Source organism: Apis mellifera, linkage group LG8 (genome assembly GCF_003254395.2).
Source record: "Apis mellifera strain DH4 linkage group LG8, Amel_HAv3.1, whole genome shotgun sequence".
NCBI lineage: Eukaryota > Metazoa > Arthropoda > Insecta > Hymenoptera > Apidae > Apis > Apis mellifera.
The window spans coordinates 12,132,521-12,153,505 of record NC_037645.1 but is presented as its reverse complement, the minus strand read 5'-3'; the positions used below and the strand labels follow the sequence as shown (position 1 = coordinate 12,153,505).

The 20,985-nt window shown below is 26.7% G+C and overlaps 3 protein-coding genes across 4 annotated transcripts; 1 reads left to right on the top strand and 2 right to left on the bottom strand.

The window, feature by feature from the left end:
- Positions 1-825: 825 nt before the first annotated feature.
- LOC413885 (probable low-specificity L-threonine aldolase 2) lies at positions 826-3,231 on the top strand. The gene is made up of 5 exons (XM_026442514.1): positions 826-1,022; positions 1,095-1,212; positions 1,452-1,535; positions 2,064-2,468; positions 2,744-3,231. Exons 1-5 carry the CDS (start codon positions 975-977, stop codon positions 3,214-3,216), a joined length of 1,128 nt encoding a protein of 375 aa, XP_026298299.1. The 5' UTR covers positions 826-974; the 3' UTR covers positions 3,217-3,231.
- Positions 3,232-6,701: 3,470 nt separating this feature from the next.
- Positions 6,702-9,756, bottom strand: LOC726571 (venom acid phosphatase Acph-1). Its single transcript, XM_001122299.4, has 6 exons — positions 9,516-9,756; positions 8,677-8,778; positions 8,298-8,557; positions 7,763-7,925; positions 7,219-7,545; positions 6,702-7,037 (listed from the first exon to the last, which is right to left on the bottom strand). Exons 1-6 carry the CDS (start codon positions 9,621-9,623, stop codon positions 6,822-6,824), a joined length of 1,176 nt encoding a protein of 391 aa, XP_001122299.3. The 5' UTR covers positions 9,624-9,756; the 3' UTR covers positions 6,702-6,821.
- A 5,276-nt stretch (positions 9,757-15,032) lies between these two features.
- On the bottom strand, positions 15,033-20,809 carry LOC100578928 (calcium and integrin-binding protein 1). Of its 2 annotated transcripts, XR_003305226.1 has the most exons (7): positions 20,654-20,809; positions 19,457-20,586; positions 19,227-19,329; positions 18,759-18,906; positions 17,621-17,739; positions 15,479-15,801; positions 15,121-15,248 (listed from the first exon to the last, which is right to left on the bottom strand). XR_003305226.1 is itself a non-coding variant. In XM_016913600.2 (6 exons), exons 2-6 carry the CDS (start codon positions 19,570-19,572, stop codon positions 15,138-15,140), a joined length of 597 nt encoding a protein of 198 aa, XP_016769089.1. In that variant the 5' UTR covers positions 19,573-20,586; positions 20,654-20,800; the 3' UTR covers positions 15,033-15,137. The 2 variants fall into 2 exon arrangements, 1 of the variants encoding a protein (XP_016769089.1); XM_016913600.2 differs by lacking the exon at positions 15,479-15,801 and having other exon boundaries at positions 15,033-15,248; positions 20,654-20,800.
- Between the last annotated feature and the right edge of the window lie 176 nt (positions 20,810-20,985).

Genomic DNA, 20,985 nt, shown 5'->3' with positions numbered 1-20,985 from the left:
AATTATTTTAATATATTTATAATATATTAATTATTGCTCTCTGAATATATGATTTATTATGTATTTGTGTATTTAATTCACTGTTTAATTAATTCATTAAATATATAGTTTGTAAAATGTAATTATACCTAAAGTTCTTATTTTTTAAAATTTAAGTATATTTTCTGATTTTTACGTCTATGTGAAATATTTTAATAAAAATTTTTCCAATAATTTAATTATCTTACGTAGAATTTAAATGTTTTTTAAAATATATAATATATATAATATTAGACTTTTTAAAAAATAAAAATTTCTTAAAAACAATAAATTAATATTTTTATGATATTTTAAATAATATATATAAGTTCTTATTTATATATATATAAATTAATTAATAATGATAAATAATTAAATGATATGTTTATTAACGTTAATTTTTTTTGATATAAATAAATTTAATATAATTTTATAATATTTTGGTAATTCATTATTTCTTAATTTTTTTAATCCTATATTAAAAAAATATTTATAGTTATAATCTTTAAAATGTATAATTTATGGTATAATTATGTTACGTTATCGTTCTTATAGACTTATGTATCGTTAAATTTTTTATCTAATTGACGAAGGTAATGATGGACGATTTATGTGTAATAAAATTATGTCTTTAATTAAAGTGTACGTAACCTTTATCATTATAATATCTATTAATCTAAAATATACATTATCGTATAAAAAATTATAATACTAATAAATTTTAATATTAATTTTTTCGTTATATTAGTATTTATTCGTTATATAGTTTCTATTAAATTTAATTTCCTTTCACATTTATATTTGCAGTTTAAAAATTAGTTCAAAAATTTTTAATCTATAAAATTATTAATTACATATAATATTTATTATTTATATTAAATATATATAAAAAATATATTTAAAATATTAAATATTTAAAAAGTATATATAAAAAATACAATTTTATAAATCCAAATATGTATTGTGAACCAAATTCTACGAATACTATCTACGATCCAGAAAAGGTAAAAATAACTAAATACAATTTTTTCATTTTTTTATCTTCAGTATTAAAATGTAATACATAATCTTTATAGGTAACGGTCATCGATTTTCGAAGTGACACTTTCACAAAACCAACCAAAAAAATGAGAGAAGCAATATTTAGAGCCGAAGTTGGAGACGATGTTTTTAATGAAGATCCAACAGTTAAAGGTATGAAAATATTATTTTAAAATATTATGTTTAAATGTAACATATGATTTTTTATTGCATATATATGTTTGTTATATATATTACATAATATTTATATTGATAATATAAAAATGATAAAATTAATATAAAAATAAAGATATTAAATAATATTATTTATTTTTTAAAATGTATAAAAATAATATATACATATTATTAAAATAATATTAAAAATATTTTGTAAAGAAATTATTTGTTTTTAGTATTGCAAGAAAAAGCTGCCAAAATGATTGGAATGGAAGATGCAATATTTGTATGTTCTGGAACTATGGGAAATTTAATTTCAAGTAAGTATAATAAATTCTGTATATGTATATAATAAGTTTTTGTAATACTTAATGTTAATTAATATTTATCGCATATAATGCTTATCTTAAAATATACTTATGAGCAGTTTTATTAATTTTCATGAATAATTCTTTACTTTAAATTATTAAATTTCAATAGATTAAAATTCATAAAAATTAAATGTATTGTATTATTTACATATTATGAATATATTATAATAAAAATAACTAACTTCATAAGAAAAAATACAATAACTAGAATAATAAAAATAAAAGAAAAAAAAAATAATACAAAATATAACAAATTGAAATTAAAAAGAAAATAAAAGAAAAAACAAACAAAATATAAAAATTTCTATTGTAATATAAATATTATTTTTTTTAATTTTATACATTAAAATAAAATTTTGTACAAACAAAGTTTTTAATACCGTTTAATTAATTGATATTCTAATTAAACTTCAATTAAGTTCTTATGTAATTATTTTATTTCTAAATTATTTAAAAAAATATTTTTTGAAATTTTAGTAATGGTCCATTGTGATGTTCGTGGAAGTGAGGCATATTGTGGTGATCTTGCTCATTGTTTATTATATGAACAGGCTGGTAGTGCTCAAATTGCAGGAGTAAATCTTAGGACATTAAAGAATAATAATAATGGTACTTTTGATCTTCAAGAACTGGAACTTAAACTTCGGAGAAATAGAGATCATGAGCCTATTTCAAAACTAGTACTTGTAGAGAATACACTTAATGGAAAAATTGTTCCACAAAATTGGATAAATGAATTAGTATTATTTTGTAAAAAACATAATTTGAAATTGCATATGGATGGAGCTAGATTATGGAATGCAAGTATAGCATCAAAGATAGCTGCAAAGGATATTGTTTCAGGTTTTGATTCTGTAACTTTCTGTCTCAGTAAAGGTTTAGGTATTTATTTCTTACAATTTTTATTATGTCTTTTAAAATAGTTAATTTCTTTTTATATATTTTGTAAATATCTTTTTATTTTTTAAAAATTATCATATATATCATATTATTATATATCATTATATCATATATATATCATTATATATATCATATATCATTATATATCATATATATCATATTTATTATCATAATATATCATAATAAATAATATTTATAAAGTATTTTTATTTGAAATAAATTTATAGAATCAAAAAAGAAAAAATATTTCAATTTAGGTGCTCCTGTAGGTTCCCTTCTTTGTGGAACTAAAAAATTTATTGAAAATGCAAGAAGAATAAGAAAAGTGCTTGGTGGTGGTATGAGACAAGTTGGTATTCTTGCTGCAGCTGGACTTGTAGCTCTTGAACACATTCCAAATTTAGCCAATGATCATAAAAGAGCTTTCACTCTTGCATCTGCAATACATAATATACAATCATCAGTATTTTTAGTTGATTTAACTACTGTACAAACAAATATGGTTTTCATGGAAGTTGATTCTAATATTGTTCATGCAAAAAAATTCTCTAACTGTTTGCAAGAATTTGATAATGATGATAATAATGACAAAGATGTTGTCGTGAAATGTATGGTAATGAACGAATCACTCATAAGGTTTGTACTTTCCTTTGAAGTTGGAGATGATGAATTAAAATTGGCTATTAAAAAAATTATACATGTTATTAAAAAACTAGATCCTAAATTTTAATTATATTATATTTATTAGTTGTTAATATAAATATAATAATAAAATTAGGTATTGAAATATATACAATTCATTTTCATAGTATATTTTGTATTTTTGAATATATGAAGATGATGATTTATTTATAATGTTATTTATGAATAATAATGAATAATATATAATATGAATATAAAATAGTAATGAATATTACTGCATATAATTGAATAAAATTCTATTAAAATACATAACATGAGAAAAATGATAAACTGATTGGAAAAATAATATTTTGAATTTGCAAATATGCAAAAAGCATGAAAATTATATGAATTTATATGTAATTGTAATTTATAGATAAATATATAAATTTAAATAAATTTTTAGAAAGATATAAGATGCTAAAAAAAGATATCTTAAATAGATGAATTCATAAAATTGGATATGATGTTTAATATTTTGATGATCATTGTCACATATATTTATAAATTTTTTGAATGATGACATCCACCAAAAATCAAAATAAAAGAAATAATATGAAAAAGAATATTAATTGAATATATTAAAGGAAAATCACCGTATGATAATTTTCATGCGAAATTTTCAAAAATTTTACATAAGCTAGCGTTATTTTTTATAAATCATAATGATTTGAATAGCATATATCATTATTCGATTTAAAATGTGAGCTATAACTATCTAACAAACTTTTATAATAAGTCATAAACTCATTCCAAAATAATATTTTACTATTTCATTCTTGATTCAGAGATTTTTCCCCTAATATTTTATAAAAAATGAAATCTCTGTTATTGTCAAAACATTATCAATATAAAACATAGAATTAATAATATTTTAAATATATTCGATATTATAAAAGTAGCTATGGAAATCATATTAGAGTTAAAAGAAAATTTTGTATGTAAATGTTTATAATTTATAAATGAATATTTTTTAATGTATCTCTTTTACATAACTAAAGCTCTTGATTTTCCTAAAATGATAGAGAAAGATTTAAAAATTTCATCTATTGATTTGATTTTCCTGAAATGAGAGAAAAAGATTTAAAAATCCTATTAATGCATACAAACCATTTCATATTTTAATTCATTTGATGGATGATAAGAATAATATTAAAAATCTAAAAGATAGAAGTAACGTATAAAAAATAAAACATTTATATATATGTTAAAAAACTAGATGAACTGAATAACAATATTGATTTTCTCAATGACAAGATTTTAGAACAGTAATTTCAAGTTATCATGAGAAAGAATTTTATATGAATATTAAAAAAAAAAGTTTTAATTTACTAAATTAGTAAATTAATATACTAATTTTTATTTCATGTCTCGAATCAAATTTTAAGTATTTGTATTTTTCTATAGTTTTATTTTTAAATTATTTATATCACAAGATATAAAAGATAGACAGATTAAACAAATTTATATAATATAATTTATGTATATAAATTTATTTAATTTATTTAGTTATTGAACATACAATGTATTTTTTTTGTTCCATGAGATATTATCCTTATTCATTTTAATATCATTTTCATGTTACAAATTTGATTCAAAATAAAATTGTAAAGTAACAATGATTGAAACTAAATTTCAATGTAAAATTATAAATAACAAATATTTTATATACATTTTATCTATATCTATATCTTATATTATAAAACAGGCAAGAGGTAGTTTTATTATCATATATTTTTCTAATTAAAAAATATTATTAAATAAAAGTAATTAAAATTTTATTTTAATTATTTAAATAAAATATTTAATTATTTTAATAAAATATTTTAATAAAATATTTAATAAAATATTTAGAAAAAATTTTAAAAATAATAGAAAATATTATGCATATATTATGCATATTTACTAATTTATTTTTCATTAAATTTTTATTTATAATTTTAAAATCATTGTCTACCTGAAAATGCAATGTTAATTCATAAATTAATCTTGTAATGAAAATTGACTTTATTATAGATTAATTTTTAAAAATAAAGTTACATTTTTAAAATTAAATTTTTGTATTTCTATTCTTTCAAAATAATATTTGACTTTTATGTGACTTTTCAAATATTTAAAAATTATTTATATATGAAATAATTATAAATTAAAGAATTAAATGACAAAATAGAATGAAATATACATAGTATTATAGATTGAATATATTTTGCAAATGCAAAATATATAAATAAATATATAAATATAAAAAATATATATATAAAAATAATTTGTGAATTTATATTTTTTTATAATTTTTCATTAAAACTATATAATATAACAAATATATTATTTTATACTTAATAATAGTTAATATTTTGATTATTAAACATATGTTTTTAAACATTACAAATAATGTGATAGATTCGACAAATTTTCAATAGTGTCATTTTTTGATCGAATATTTTGAAATTTTTATTTTTTTCGTTTAATTAGCAGTTTTTATTTATTTAAATTTAAATTTCATTGTTTTCGTTGTGGTGAAATATTCGGATCATATATTAAAATATTGTTTTCCGAGATATATTCTTTTAGAAAATGTAAAATTGAGAATGTAATATCTATATTTTTTACGATAGATTAAGATTAAGATGTATTATTTTTTAAAAGAGAAATAATGAAAGTGACATGCAATATTTCACATGTCATGCATCAAAATTTTGCAAAGAAAAAATAGATAAAAAGAGCAAATAATAAAAGGAAAATAAAGATAGGATAAAAATACTGAAATCAGTGCCATCTTCAGGATGCTGCAAATTAAATATATATAAAAAAAAACAGAAAATAGAAGAAAAAAAAATAAAGATAAAATAAGAACTTGACCGCTAATGTTATCTCTCGAATATTAAAGACATTTGTTGAAAAACTTTTTTAAAAATACTCAAGAGATGCCGCTAATTCCCAATTCTTATTCTACTTTATCACTTGAAAAAGTGTCCTTCGGACTCAAGAGATAGCGTTGATGGTTTTAATTCTTATCCTATTTCTGTCATCTATCTACTATTTTTATTCTTTTTTATGTTTTTTATATTATTTCTATCTTTTTCCCATTATTTAATCTTTTTTCTATTTTTCTATTTTTTCTTTGCAAAATTTACGCGCTCAAAAGACGGCTTCTATATTTGATTAATTTTATCATCTTTGATTAATTTAAAAATTTTTAAAATCTTAAATCGTTGAAATTTTATAGTACTTGCATTTTATCTTTGTTAATATGTTTTTTTTTACTATATAATATTATTTCATTATTGAATTGTAATAAATATGCTATTTATATAATTTATATTTTATATTTATATATATACATACATTTATACATATACGAATACGATTGGTCCTTATAATAGAACAAATTTCAAAATTTATATTTTTATTTTATATGTATATAATATTTATTCACTATATACTTAACTACTTTTTGTGGATATATGCTTATAAATGATCCCTAAAGAGAAATCATTCTAGGTATCAAGGAAGCGAATGAAATCACACTATAAATTTTTTCGAATATTTGGCCTTTTCCATTTATTGTAAAAAAAAGGTTTTTCTATTAACAAAAATGAGACGAAACTCGAGTTTCATATTCCTTGCAGATGTATCATCGCGATTAGTGTGAGGTTATGACAGAATATTGTATATAGATATTGTTTTATCACCATGGTAATATGCTTGTAAAGTATTCATCGATATATTATTCCATAAACAATTTATTTCTTCATCGCAAGGAATAACATGTTCGATAAGCTTTAAGTATTTATTATAAGGACATATTTTTTCACATTTGGGAATTTTATAAGTGATTAATTGTTCCGTAACTCCAGTCCATAGATGCATCTGTGGGATAAATTTAATAATTTAACATTATCATATATATTCAATATATACAAAAAGAAAAAAAAGACAATAAATTTTATATTTGCGTATTGTTTTTATGTTATAATTAATATAAATAGAATTTAAAATATTTCATTATATATACAATACATTATATGTACAACTTATTAAATATACTTACTTGAATATAAACTTCACCACAATGATTTCGCAATTTTTCGACTATAATTGCAGATCCAAAGGCAGGCAGTTTTGGTTCGATCAAATCGTGTGCTTTGGCAAAAGCTGCAATGTTTAATTCATGTCCACTGTATACATAAATCTTGGGATTGCTTGTATTATTTGATTTATTTAGATTTTTTATGAATTCTTTTATAATAAAACCTCCATTCAATCGTTTCATTAACGTGTTAAAAGATAAAATATTATATTCTAATGCCACGAGTTTTTCTATCCTATGTCGAACGTTTTCGGTTGCCCATTCCGGAAGGGCGATATTCATACTTATCTGCAAATATAATCGTCGTTATAATATTTAAAAATTATCGTTAATCGTTATTGTAATTATAAAAAATATAAAATGATAAAAATAAAATATTTTCACATATTTTTTTATTAATTAATTAATTTTTTTTTATCGTTCAAATTTATGTATTATTACGTTATTAAACAAGATTAAAATCGAAAGTGGTCTTTCCTTTCTTTGTAAATAAAAAATTTCATACCTGTGACATCAAAAAATGGTGTAATTTATATATTTGGAGAAGTGGATTAGTCGTCATATTTAAACCAGTGTACTCTTCAAGATAATTTAAAAGATCTTTGTTTTTCAATATTTCTTTACGAATTAAAGGCAAATTGGATACTTTGAAATATTCTTTTTGGTACCTATAAGAAACATTTTTATCCATAAAAAAAAGAAAATTTATCATAGTGGAAAAAAAAAAGTTTATCTTATCATCGTTATATTTTTTCTTTTTTTGTAAAAAAAAAAAAAAAAAAGAAAAGAATATCGCGATAGATATTGTATTCAATTAGTAATAAATTTTTTTTCCATGCATCGCAAGATAACAGAAAATATATACGCAATATTTATCATTTAATTATTTTTACATTCCTTATAAATAAATCTAATTTTAAAATCGATCTTTATCTTTTCAGAAATCAAATGATTAAAAAATGGGCCAAAGCCAATGGAGGAATTGAATGGAATTTGTGAATATAATCTTTTTATCGAGTATCATTGCGATTTATACTTACTTCGGACATAACGATGGAAACAATAAACTGTCCACGATATTTGGCACATAATAAGCTGGTATCGGTGACAAACGGATACTTCCTTCCTCGTCAATCGTAGGTGGATATATACCGGCCAGAACTAGTTGCAACGACATTTTTGTTCGATCTACATCCGAACTATAGGCATACACGCTGCCATACGTATGGTGACCACCTAAAAATTTACTATACTTTGTTCTCAACAACGCACCAAGCTGGAACTCTCTTATTTTCCCTTTCTAAATAGGAAATAGCAAAAAGATAAAAAAGTAAATGTTTAATAATGAAAATTTATCAATTGAATGTAAAATTTTTCATCGATTTGACGAAGAATTAAAAGTGTTTAAAGTATACTTACATCGGTTAATTGGCCATAACCAAGTGACTCGTAAATAGGATTATAAGGTGCTGTAGGATATATTTCTAATTTGCTTGGCGTTCGATCACCGTGTCTAAATATCTGAAAATTTTCAGGAAGGATCATCGAAACGTGGAATGTTAATAAGTGGAAAATATCAAGTGCATCCAAAGACTATTTTTCAAGAAAGACTATTTTTCATCGTTTTTCACACGTTTATCAACGATAATTAAAGTAATATTCCGATAATCATTTGTTGTTCTCCGTTCGATAAAATATTGAAATCGATTTGTTTCGCATTGATTAATTGATAATATCAAAAATAGAATTATTATTATCATTATCATTGATAATTTTTTCTATCAACTTGTATTTTTACGAAAAAAAAAAAATAAATAAATTGTCTAACAATAATAAAATCATTCATGGATCACTCATTACGATGATAAGTTATGATTATTTAGGAATGCGATGAAATATGAAGATTTATCATTGTGAAAGTAAAAACTTCTTTAATACTTTAATATTTTTACCGATCGAGTATACAAGATAGGACATGAACGCGATAGATAGAATAGATTCGTTATCAAAAATATAAAATAATTTTGCGAGAAACATTTTAAACAATCGATTTCTTTTACAAAAAACATTCGAATATAAAAAATAAAAATATCACTTATATTTTAAAAAACAATTTCTAATAACGTTAAGATATATTTTAATACATTATAATCGATTTTATTTAATAAATTTCTAAAAATTGTTCAATCAAAACTAGATGCACTAATTTAACTATTTTGTGAAATGATATACAAAATGATATACACAAATATACTTACAATGTGCACAGATTCCAATGTGTATTTATTGTTATTTGTCGAGGAACAAAATTGCAACAATAGATTTAAAAGTAAAATTATTTGCAAATATCTTTCTTTATCAGCCATCTTTAATATTAAAATTTTTAAAATAGTAACTTTTAAATTAAAAATTTAATAAAATTAATAGAAACAAATCTTGGTTATGTTATTTTTTTTTTTTTTTAAAAAGCATAATAGTTACTTCTCACCTGAAAGAGAAGCACTATTTATTTTCACGAATGCAATGATATATATAATTCACTGATAATAATTTAAAGATAATAATTCGAATAAGCGAAAGGAAGAGGGGAAGATAAATCGGACGAAGATAAATTAGTATCAACACATATATATATGTATATATATATATATATAAATATCAAGATTAAAATGTTTCCATATCTCGATATATATTTTTAATAATTCATTTAAAGATTCGATAAATTAAACGAATGATATAATAAAAAAAATGATTTTATAATCTAGTAATAGTAGTAACTATTAATTATTATCTATATAACATGCGCATTTAATGTACGCATTTTTCATTTTTTTGATAAATATAATAGAGTTCTATCACACTTTCTTTTTCTCTGTTTGCGATATATCGATTCTTTGATTTTTTCTTGAATTCTTATTTTTATTACATAATAAAAAAAAAAAAGAAAAAAATCTCATAAAAATCAATTATTAGTCGATAATATTAAATCATTATCGTCTCAAGTATGGTATTTACAATATCAGATGGTATTTGTACATTTTGCTGGAACTATTCCTGATATTATATTCAAGAAGTTTATCATGAGTGCAATATTTCGATATTGGAAAAACGACGAAGCAATTAAAGTAACAATTTTTTTTTTTATTAATCTTATTTGTATTTTATTTATCCTCTTTAAACAAGATGAATTTTCAATCGAATTTTTCTTGAGATGAATCCATTCTTGAGATATGGTTTAAATTGGTATTAAGAAATCGAGCATACTCGAGCGTTTAAAAAATCAAAGATAAGTCATCAAGATAAATATTTATTTTTAATTAATTAGTTATACGTTTAGAAAATGCGAAAATCAAAAGATAAATGCGAAAGTATTCCAATTCAATAATTCTTAAAGATATTAGATAATAGTAGATTTTCTAAAGCAAATATTTTTCTTTCTCTTTACCTAACCTTGATGAGATCTGTTTTTCCACGTCTTAAAGTTTTCGTCCAATCATTTTCGAGAAGAGTTTTCGTTGAAGAATCGCGATATTTGATTGGCTACAATTACTTTTTTACAGTTCTACAATTACTTTTCTGTACATGCATATGCGTGCTTTTAATCCGATATTCGTTCACGAATAGAATGATTTTCATCTTCTTGCCGTGTAATTGTTTTGAAATCGTAATATTTGTGTAAAATTTAAATCGTTCGAATTATTGCATCATATGATAATACATCATGTGTTTTGTGCTACTCGATATGTTTTTCCCATCAATGTCATTTATCATTTATTTGTTGCATGACACCGATTATGCAATTCCATTCATGTACAAAATCTATCATAATATCAATTATATCGAACAGAATTGAACGAATATATTGCGAAACATTTCTCAATATTTTCTTCATCGTTGGCCAGTGTTGTCAACAAACTTGACTTACCTTCCGAGTCGATCAATAAAAGTCGCTCTTACTTTCACAATATCGATCAAGTCGAAACAACTTTTGATTGATTCGAGAAAAAATTCTCTGTTTTATTTATTATTTTTAATTGGACAATTTAATCGTTCGAGTGTGCACAACGATATGTGAATCGATGTATTTATTTTGAAGAAAAAAGATGAAACGTTTTCGGATCGATAAAATAATATGATCGAAAATTTCTTTATATAACATGACAAGTGGATCAAAAATATTTCTCCATGATTAAAAATAAAAAAAATGTATTTCTTAGCAAATTTGAATAAATTTTTTAACGATTGAAACTATGCATATTTTTATAGTTTTCTTTCTCTTATAAAACTGTTACGATTTTACAAAATGTTACGAAATTTACGAAATTTATTCTTTCTAATTAATTGCTCGATATTTACAAAAAGATTAAAGTTTCGACAATTTCTTACATCGTAACATAGTTGCATTACGAGCTTCGAATTATACGAGATAGAAGATTTGCCAATAAAGATAAAATGTTATTTAATAAACCAAAGAAAATCTCAATTTAAGATTGCAAAATTAAACTCGAAAATATTAAAGAAGATAAGAAATTAGAGTCATTTTTATAAATCTTCTTGATCCATCCATTAAATGTTACGTAAAAACTTAACCGTGTTCTTTCTCTCACTCTTATTCGTTTAATTTGGTCAATATCGAATAAGCATAACAGATCGTGAAAATTCAAAAGAAATAACGAAAGTTTTTATATTTTAATGTTTTTCGAAAAATTGATTTTTCGAGAAATTAAAATTTCCTCGAATAATTTGAAATATACGCATCAAATGATGCAATATCGCTATCGCATTTGTTGTATGTAGTTTTCATTTTTATTCGATATATATTTCGCTACTATCGCTCGAATATATGGAGAGGGGGGGGAGAGAGGGAAAAAAAAGTGAAAATTTTTATTCATTCGTTCGACGAAAAATTTAACACGTTCATTAACCTATTCGAAAATATGTGAAAAATGTAAAGTATAAAAGATACATTTATTTTTCTTCGGTCGGTAAATTTATTATTCAAAAAAAAATCTACGATGGCAACTAGCAAAACAATAACGGAAACACAGGCCACCTATTATCCACCTTCGTTAATGCCACCTTTTATGGGCGCTTATCCACCGACCAAGTTGGGTGTCTCTTTATTCGAGGGTGGAAAGATAGGTTACTTTCAAAATTATAGAAACGAAACGTTATCAAAATTGTCGGTAAGTTTTCTTCTTCTTCTTCTCGAGAGAGAGAATAATATTACAATATTTAATAACAATATTTCTATCTAATCGATAATTCGTGAGAGAAAAAAAATTTAATTTTCAATTGTTGCACGAATTTTATAAATGATTCTTTGCTTTGTCATATCTATATATTTTTCTGTCGCACGATAGAACTTCGATACATGTAAACGTAAATAAAAATATTTAACAGTGAGTTTTTTAAAATTTCTTTTTCGCTCACTCTCGTATCTCATGGAAAGATATGAATATTTTCAAACAGATTTGAAAAAAACAGAATAAAATTAAATTAATTAAATATTAACAATTGTATCTAAGAATATATCAATGAATTTGATAAACGAAACAGATATTCGTAATTTTTTTTTGATTAGTAAAAATTTGCACTACGAATATAAATTTGCACTATGAATATTTATTATTCTCCTATCGCTCGTAGATGCCATCGTACGAATGGGGAATGCAGAAAACTCCATACAGTCCAAGACCTGAAGTCGTCGCGGACACGATGCGTCGTAACATTAATCGTAATTTAATGGTGCAGATGAATGACATCTCGACGATCGATCAAAAGCGCATGAAGGAAATTGATGATTTGTTCAAAGTAAATAGATTATGTATAATTCGTTTACGTTTTAAACGTATAATAATTTTGCGATTGATTAGTTTTTTCCCTTGAAATTACGAATTAATATTCGAATTAATTAAATCGTCCGTTCCGAAAATCATTTCAAATGTACGTTTAATCGAACGAAACGATCGGTCTGTGCCACGGACTGTTCTGTTCGCCAATCGTTATTCAATACGAGTCTATCGGGTATGAAAGTTTATTTGACTCGTTGACACGTGATATATAACATAATGTAGGTATTGAATTTATTGCATTCGACACATGGAATTTTGTGCAATGCTTTTACGTACGTGTATGTTTCGATTCGTACGAGATTTTCAATTTTTACTATATACAGATCTTTTCCATAATGTTGTTTTTGATTTTTTCTTTTATTATTGAACGATAATTATGAAAAAAAAAAAAAAAAAAAGAAAAAGCTTTTACGTTTAAGATATCACGTTTCTTTAAAATGTTCATCGAGTTGTTCGATATTTTTCCAACTTGCGTGTTATCGATCCAGCTGGCGATAATTTTGAAGAAAATAAGCGTCGTTTCAGCAACTGCGTTACACGCTTGAAGAAAGACGAGTTATTCCTGGAAAAAATCTATATCGTATATCTTTCCTCAAACTTTCTTTATCCACCTTTCTCTATTTCCACTCTCCTCTCTTTTCTCCCTGAATTTCTCCTCTCTATCTTCAAAGATTTTTCCTAGTCTTGGAAATACACATGTGCCGGCTGCTTCTACCAAATAGTTGGCGCGTATGCAAAAGGATTCTGTTTTATCTCAGCTCTTCCGATATATACACTTTCTCTCCGCTCTATCTTCACATCTTCTTCCTCAAATCTTATTTAAACTTACCAATTTTCTTCTTTTGCCATTCAACGAACCACAATCTCGATTCTAATTTCAATTTATCATCGTTAAGGTTATATCGTTTAGGTTAGGTTAAATTAGATTAACCGTCGAATCGTTAAAACTCGAAATTGCATTTAAATTTATATCACGTTTATTTTCACTTTTTCCCTTTTTTTTTTTAAGAAAACTTCTTAATTCTCCAGAAATTAAAAAAGTATCGTATCTTTTCACAGATAGTGCAACTTCAACGTAGCACGTACAAGGACCGTACCGGTACTTTCCATCCTTTGGTGTTCTTTACCCCCGACGAATACGAGTATCAATGTGCACCAGGAATGACGTTATCGTACATCTTTAAATATCCAATGAATTACATCGAATACAAAATTCCAACAGTTTTACCCATTACGTACGAAAGAAGGAAACAAACGCCGTACATTCCAGATTTGTCTCTTACCGGCATATATGGTAAAAAAGGTTGCATCGCTTATAAACGGTGAGCGTATTTACTCTACCGATATTGTGTAAATCAAGTTACGTGTGTATTGAATAATGTAAAAATGTACATATGTTATAAAAATTTGACACATATTGTTTCGTTTATATAAATATATGTATTCTTTGAATATACGAGCAACAAATTTATTAATCTTTCTTTTTATCTATCTCACTATTAATCGTAGTCATTTAATCGTATACATATTTATTTTATCGTTAATTTAAGATAAATACAATGAAAGGAAAATTATAATAGAAAAACTTGTTACAACGTTTCACAAATGTACGCAATTATATTTATCATTGAAAAATATATATAATTTTCATAGATCGAATTGTTGACGAGATATTAAAGAAAAATATTTTTTCGTTCTCAAATTCGAAAGGGTGTTTTCACGCCCTGGATGTGGACGATTGCCAATAGGGCAAAAAGGTATAAAGTGTAAAATGTTTTTTGGTAAATAACTTTCTCGAAAAATTCGCATCGGTGGGTAGATCCATCCTTGTGTCAAAAATGAACGATAATCCCGATTCGAATGGAATTAATTCGCGACAATACCTTTTTGAAACTGTTACATAATTGTTAGTTAATTATGTAATACGTGATACGGACGCGTACGAAATTCCAGGTATAAAGTTATTCGTTTGCTTTGATACGAATATCGAAATTACAGAAATAAATTACCGTGATGTAAGCGTAATTAAATTTTAAAGCGAAACGATGACCAGAATTCTGAAATTCTCGAGGAGAAACGTATAAATTCTTCGCAGGAAATGCTTCCCTGTCGATTGAACACCATCTCTTGAAGTATCTAAAAAAAAAAAAAAAAAAAATTTTAATATATATACACGTGTATCGATAAAAAAGATAAAAAGAAATAAATTAAAAATATTTAATACGCGTTATAAAATTCGTAGAGAGAATTTGATTATATATATATATTTTTCGCACGTCTTGATTTTTTTTTTTATATTCAAACTTTTGTTCAATGATATGTTTTCAAGTATTACGTATTCACAGAAAATTTGAATATTCAGTTACCAGATTTAATTAGCTTCTTTAATGTTCAGCGCAGCGTTGTTGGATGAAATTTCATATGCATCAATCGGCTCTATCGAAATTCCAACGATATATAATTCATCGAGTCACGATCCGAAAATATAACTTTAGGTTATAAATATAATTTTCAGAAATTCCATGTTGTCGTTCACATCACTCGATACGATCTTTTCTTAAACGTGAACGAACGTGAATATTATTCTTTTATCCATCCTTTTTCTTCGCGAATTTTCTTCTGTTTTAAACGATTTTATTTACACGTGGTGGTATCGACGAGTTTGAGGTTAAGTCCATACGCGCAGAGACTAAAAGGGAATTGGAAAATTTATTGTTTATTAAGCAATGTTGTCCAATGTTTATCGATAATTGATCCACATTTCGAAGCAAATATACACATGCGTTTCTATTAAAACATTAATATTCCCACAAACTATGGATCGATCACTATGGTGCAGAGTTATTTGATTTTCCAAATTACTTGATTCCACGCTGTTTGACTTTCGCAGTATCGCGTAAAATTACAATTGCTGTAAGCGAAAACGATGATAACGAGTTTTAGAAATTCGTTTAGAATTATTTATAATAATTCCCGTGGCGGTATACAAGGGATCGCTTATCGATCAATGATTTGAATCATTTCACGAGTTACATTACATTACAGATCGCACATTTACAATTCCATTTCGGATAGAATTATCGATGAATTTAGAATTTAATACAATTTATTTGCGTGAAAATTAATAATAATTTTTTTTTCTCCTTCCCCCCTCTCTCCCCCCCACTCTTCGTTTATACACGGACATAATGGAATCCATCGATCACTTCGAACTGAAAATTAATACTTTCGTAGAATTTTCTCATTTTCGGTTCGGCGAAATTGCGTGTTGATAAATTTTGATAGAAAAAAAAAAAATAATAATAAATAAATAAAAAATGAAAAAAAAAAAAAAAGGAAGCGATTTAGTGGATTTCCTCTCAATCAACGCCACGTACGTTTAAAATCAATCTTTATCAATCTGACAGATTAATAGAGGCCTGTGGTATTTTTAAGGGATACCCGAAGCTTATTTTAAAAGCAAGATCGTAAAATTGAACCTGTAAATTATGCAAATATTATAAACTGTCGATAATCGTATTAATATTTCACGATTTGTATTTGCGGGAGAAATGCGGTATGTAAAAATATTGATAAAAATTGATTTCGCAAATCGAGATGCATCCGGTATTCGGTAGAACGGTAGTTCTAAAATATTACGTTTTAATATCACTGTACTATTACACTAATGAAATTCTAGAGAAACGACCTCTCTTCTTAATGTTCCTTATGTAAACTTCAAATGGAATTGAACGCTCTTTTAAGTATTTGACGAGTATCCTATGATCCGGAGTATTTCGAAAATTATGAAAGTCTTAAAAGCGTCGGTTGATGGTCTTGAAACATCAACGGGGCAAGGAAACTTCTCCCGAATATTAAACTCTCCTCAAAGCGATAAAAGATTTAAAACGATTTATTCGACGAAATATTCGAGAACAGAGAGAGAGAGAGAGAGAGAGAGAGAGAGAGAGAGAGAGAGAGAGAGAGAGAGAGAGAGAGAGAGAGAGAGAGAGAGAGAGAGAGAGAGAAAGCCGTAATATAACTAACGAGTCCTTCTGGAATCCTCGCTTATAATTAATTGCATCTATCCTCGTGAACGATCGTCCAAAATTGTCCGTCTGCGAAAACAACGATGAAATGTTTAAAGATTCGCTTCGATATCGCACGATGTTGAAAAAATTCTTGAAAATTTTGTTTATCTTATCTCGTTCGAGTAGATGTCTACCTTACCGTTGTAAAATTCGCAACGTACACACGTTACAACTTGTTACACATTGTTGTCTATGGTGTAACAAACGCAGTATCAAGATTTCGATAGGTGGAGAGTAAAGGGAGTAGTATCCATCACCAAACGACACGTACGTACATGCGTACAACGATACCGTTATCGTTGGCTTAATCGTTTCATGATCAGAAACATTTCCTGTATTACACACACACACACACACACACACACGTTTATCTCACGCGGTTATGTACACACAGTTAACGAGTTATCGAGATTTACATCACGCGGTATGAAAACTTACTATTCGCGCGACGTGTTCCGCCTCGGCCGTATCGATGCACTCGTTCTGGTGGGGCCACATCAGCCTCTGCACAGTTTCGATTAAATCGTTCGATGAGATTTCACCGTCGCCGTTCAAATCTGGAAAATGATGAAGATTGTTAACAATGTCGATGCAGGGGTTATCCACCATGTATCATGCGTGTCATCATAACCTCGAATCTTTTGATCGAAAACCGACCGAGTTTGTTCCACGAGTGCGAATAGAGTAAGAATGAATTAGAATCGGACAGAAATGGGATAATCTCTTTATTTCTCTTCTGATCGAAGGTGAGAGTATATTTTTCAGGTGACGATACGATAGTTTTAACACCAGAATATTCATTTCATTATCTTATTATTACAATTACATTACGTGTCATCCATATTGCGCAAAAAGGATCAATTTCTTCAATGCTTTTTCCATTTTTTTTTTCTAGCTCTGGGTCGAATACTATGCTTCTTTCTCTGCCGCGCGTGTAACCACCCCTCACTCTCCTCTCCTTCCCTTCCTATTGTTTCTCCGCTTTCACGATCATTCGTGCGACGTATATTCGCATATATTCGTGAAATTAAACTTAAATCGATAAGAGATTCTCTCAAACGGTTTAAACGGTTCGCCCGTTGATTAAAAAACGGCTCGTCGAATTATTTCTATAATTTCGTTCGTGTAATCTTTTTTCATTCAACGATATTACCACTAATATTTTTATATATGAAATTATAACACGGAAACGAAGAATAGAGAGAAATTTTTATCACGGATTGTGATAAATAAATTGAACGTTTTATCGTATCTTTCGAATCGGATGGACGAAAATTTAAGAAACGTGGAATTATTTCGTATTATTCGTTCGAATTTCTCGTATCGTAAAAATTAGTCACGTGATCCCGCGTTTATTGTTCCTTCGAAACGCGGACACGAGATGTCTCGCGCAACTGGAGGATATAATTCCGCTAGTAAATAGAAAAAAGAAAAAAATTATTCACAACGAAATTGATAAATCCACTTTCGAACAAATGTTACTCGGTTTTTATTTTTGCATTGATCTTTCAACTTCTTCGATTAATTCGTCGAGAAAAAAAAGAAAAATGAAACGAAAATAATAAAATAACCTTACCAAACACGTAAAACGCCCAAGTGGCGCGAACGTTGTCGGGGCAATATTCGGAGAAGGCCGAGCACAAATCCAGAACGTCTTCCAAGCTCAATCGTCCATCTTTCTTCGAAGAGAATACTCGATATATGGAATCACGAAATGGACTGCACTGGAAACGTATTCGAACGATACGATAAATAATTATTCGATGAAACGAAGATTACGAATTCTACCGTTTTTTTTCCTTTATTTTTCTTATTAATAAGAAATCCTCTTTGATGATTTATACGCTTTGATACCTTATCAAAAATATCTAAAGATTAAAGAAATAATGTTTACAAATAATCGCCATCAATGATTGACGTGTTAGATTTTCCATTCTACATTAACAATATTAGAATTACATTATTATATTACATTACATTAGAAATATACGAACCAATGAAAAAATGTATTTATAAAAATATGTCGAATTAAGATTCAACTTACTCGAAGTTGGGGCAATATTGTCTCTATCTCCTCGATGGTGAACCGATGATGGGGATTCTGACGAAGTTTTCCAGGATTCACATTGTCGAGCAGATTGATCACGCTGAGAAATCATGATGGAACAATGAAAAAGATCATCATCACAATTTTCCTTTTAAAAATTTAAAAATCTTCTCGAGGTGTATACACGACAACGAGGTAAATAAATAAATAAATAAATAAATACTTACCGACGTACTTCATTCTTGTTCAAATACGTTAACTCCACGTAAGTGGCGATCGTCTCCTCGTCGAGGATATGATTGGTCGAGAAAAAATTCGTAAAGCGAGTCGAAAGATTACCCATAATAACAACACCAACGACACTGTACAAACTGTGCGAACTGTACCGATAAAACAGAATGTAAACCAACAGAAACAGAACGTAATCTAATTCATGCCAATCGTGAAGTTGATATTGCTATATCAATTGATACGGGTTATCTCTTTCAAACAGAATCTACGAAAACTTATTTGTCAACGATTCAATTCTCAAGTGCAATGCTATATCTCTATCTATATCTCTTGTTTGAATTTCCTCGAGTGTACACGGAATTCCGTGTAATTGGAATAATATTAACAATATAAATATCCTGTTCTATTCAATTAATTATTGTCCATCCATTTTTATTCGTAAAATCCGTTTGATAATTGATCAAGCGTCGGTGCAAAAGTTTAAAAGATATTATGTAATTTCCCTTCTCACGTGTATCTCTGTAATCCACGAAAGATCGATGGCATTTTCACGGATTTTTATTAAAAATCAAGCCACCTTTTCTCGCGTTAAATTTTTAATGGATCGTGAAATGATAGATGTCTCTCCAACGCTTGAACAACCGTCCTCAAATATCCATAATTTTATTTATCAATATCTCAGGAAATATCTTCTTATCCTCTTATTCCTGATTTCCATTGTATTGAAAGTGTGTATTCCTCCGTTTCAAACAGTTTGACGAAACAATTTTTTGCATCCTACGACATAAATAGTTAATATGAAAAGAAAATATAATGAATCGGCGAGAGAGAGAGAGAGAGAGAGAGAGAGAGAGAGAGAGAGAGAGAGAGAGATTCTCGATCAAGTTTCTCGATTAATCAAATCCGTTTAACTGCACGCTGTTGCGCGCAACACTTCCAACACGCCGTGGGCCCCGCATCCATTAGCAAGCGGTGAAAGAAATGCATATTCATGATAATAATAAATAACAGGTGAGAGAGATTTATACGTTGAATTAGGGGCCGTGCCACGGCCGGACTTCAAGGACTCGCATAGAATTAAGTAGAGTGTAGTACAGCGCCGCGTAAATGATTAAACCGATTACACCTGGAATGCAGAGAATTTCGGTGGATCGGGGAACAGGTTTAATTAGACCGTCAATGAATGAGCTTACCGATTGGAAAACGGTCGTATCGCGCGATTCGTACGTTCGCCATAGAATGATGTGCTTCAGCTCAAGGAGTGGCTCCTATCGATTCGGTTAAACTTGTAAAGTTCCCTTCTAATTGATGTTAATTCGTTTCCTTCGATTATCGATTCGATCGTATTATCGTTGAACGGAATCGTATTGTGACCCGTGTCTTTGCGCTATATAATTTTAAGGTTAGCTCGATTCCATGGTTGCGCACACCGTGGATTTACGTTGCGAAAGAGAGGTTAAGGTTCGTTCGATTCATTATTTCTCAATGTTCTCGTTCCAATTCTCAATTCAATCTGTAATAAAGC

What these genes read in the sequence shown, in the direction of transcription:
- LOC100578928 (XM_016913600.2), bottom strand. Translation starts at nt 19,572, where the DNA reads ATGGGTAATCTTTCGACTCGCTTTACGAATTTTTTCTCGACCAATCAT. An exon ending in AACAAGAATGAAGTACGTCG is followed by an intron (nt 19,330 to 19,456) that starts GTAAGTATTTAT and finishes ATGATTTCTCAG; the next exon opens with CGTGATCAATCTGCTCGACA. An exon ending in TTGGGCGTTTTACGTGTTTG is followed by an intron (nt 17,740 to 18,758) that starts GTAAGGTTATTT and finishes ATCATTTTCCAG; the next exon opens with ATTTGAACGGCGACGGTGAA.
- LOC413885 (XM_026442514.1), top strand. Translation starts at nt 975, where the DNA reads ATGTATTGTGAACCAAATTCTACGAATACTATCTACGATCCAGAAAAG. An exon ending in TATGGGAAATTTAATTTCAA is followed by an intron (nt 1,536 to 2,063) that starts GTAAGTATAATA and finishes TTGAAATTTTAG; the next exon opens with TAATGGTCCATTGTGATGTT. An exon ending in CTGTCTCAGTAAAGGTTTAG is followed by an intron (nt 2,469 to 2,743) that starts GTATTTATTTCT and finishes ATTTCAATTTAG; the next exon opens with GTGCTCCTGTAGGTTCCCTT.
- LOC726571 (XM_001122299.4), bottom strand. Translation starts at nt 9,623, where the DNA reads ATGGCTGATAAAGAAAGATATTTGCAAATAATTTTACTTTTAAATCTA. An exon ending in GTTATGGCCAATTAACCGAT is followed by an intron (nt 8,558 to 8,676) that starts GTAAGTATACTT and finishes TTTCCTATTTAG; the next exon opens with AAAGGGAAAATAAGAGAGTT. An exon ending in TTTCCATCGTTATGTCCGAA is followed by an intron (nt 7,926 to 8,297) that starts GTAAGTATAAAT and finishes TGTTTCTTATAG; the next exon opens with GTACCAAAAAGAATATTTCA.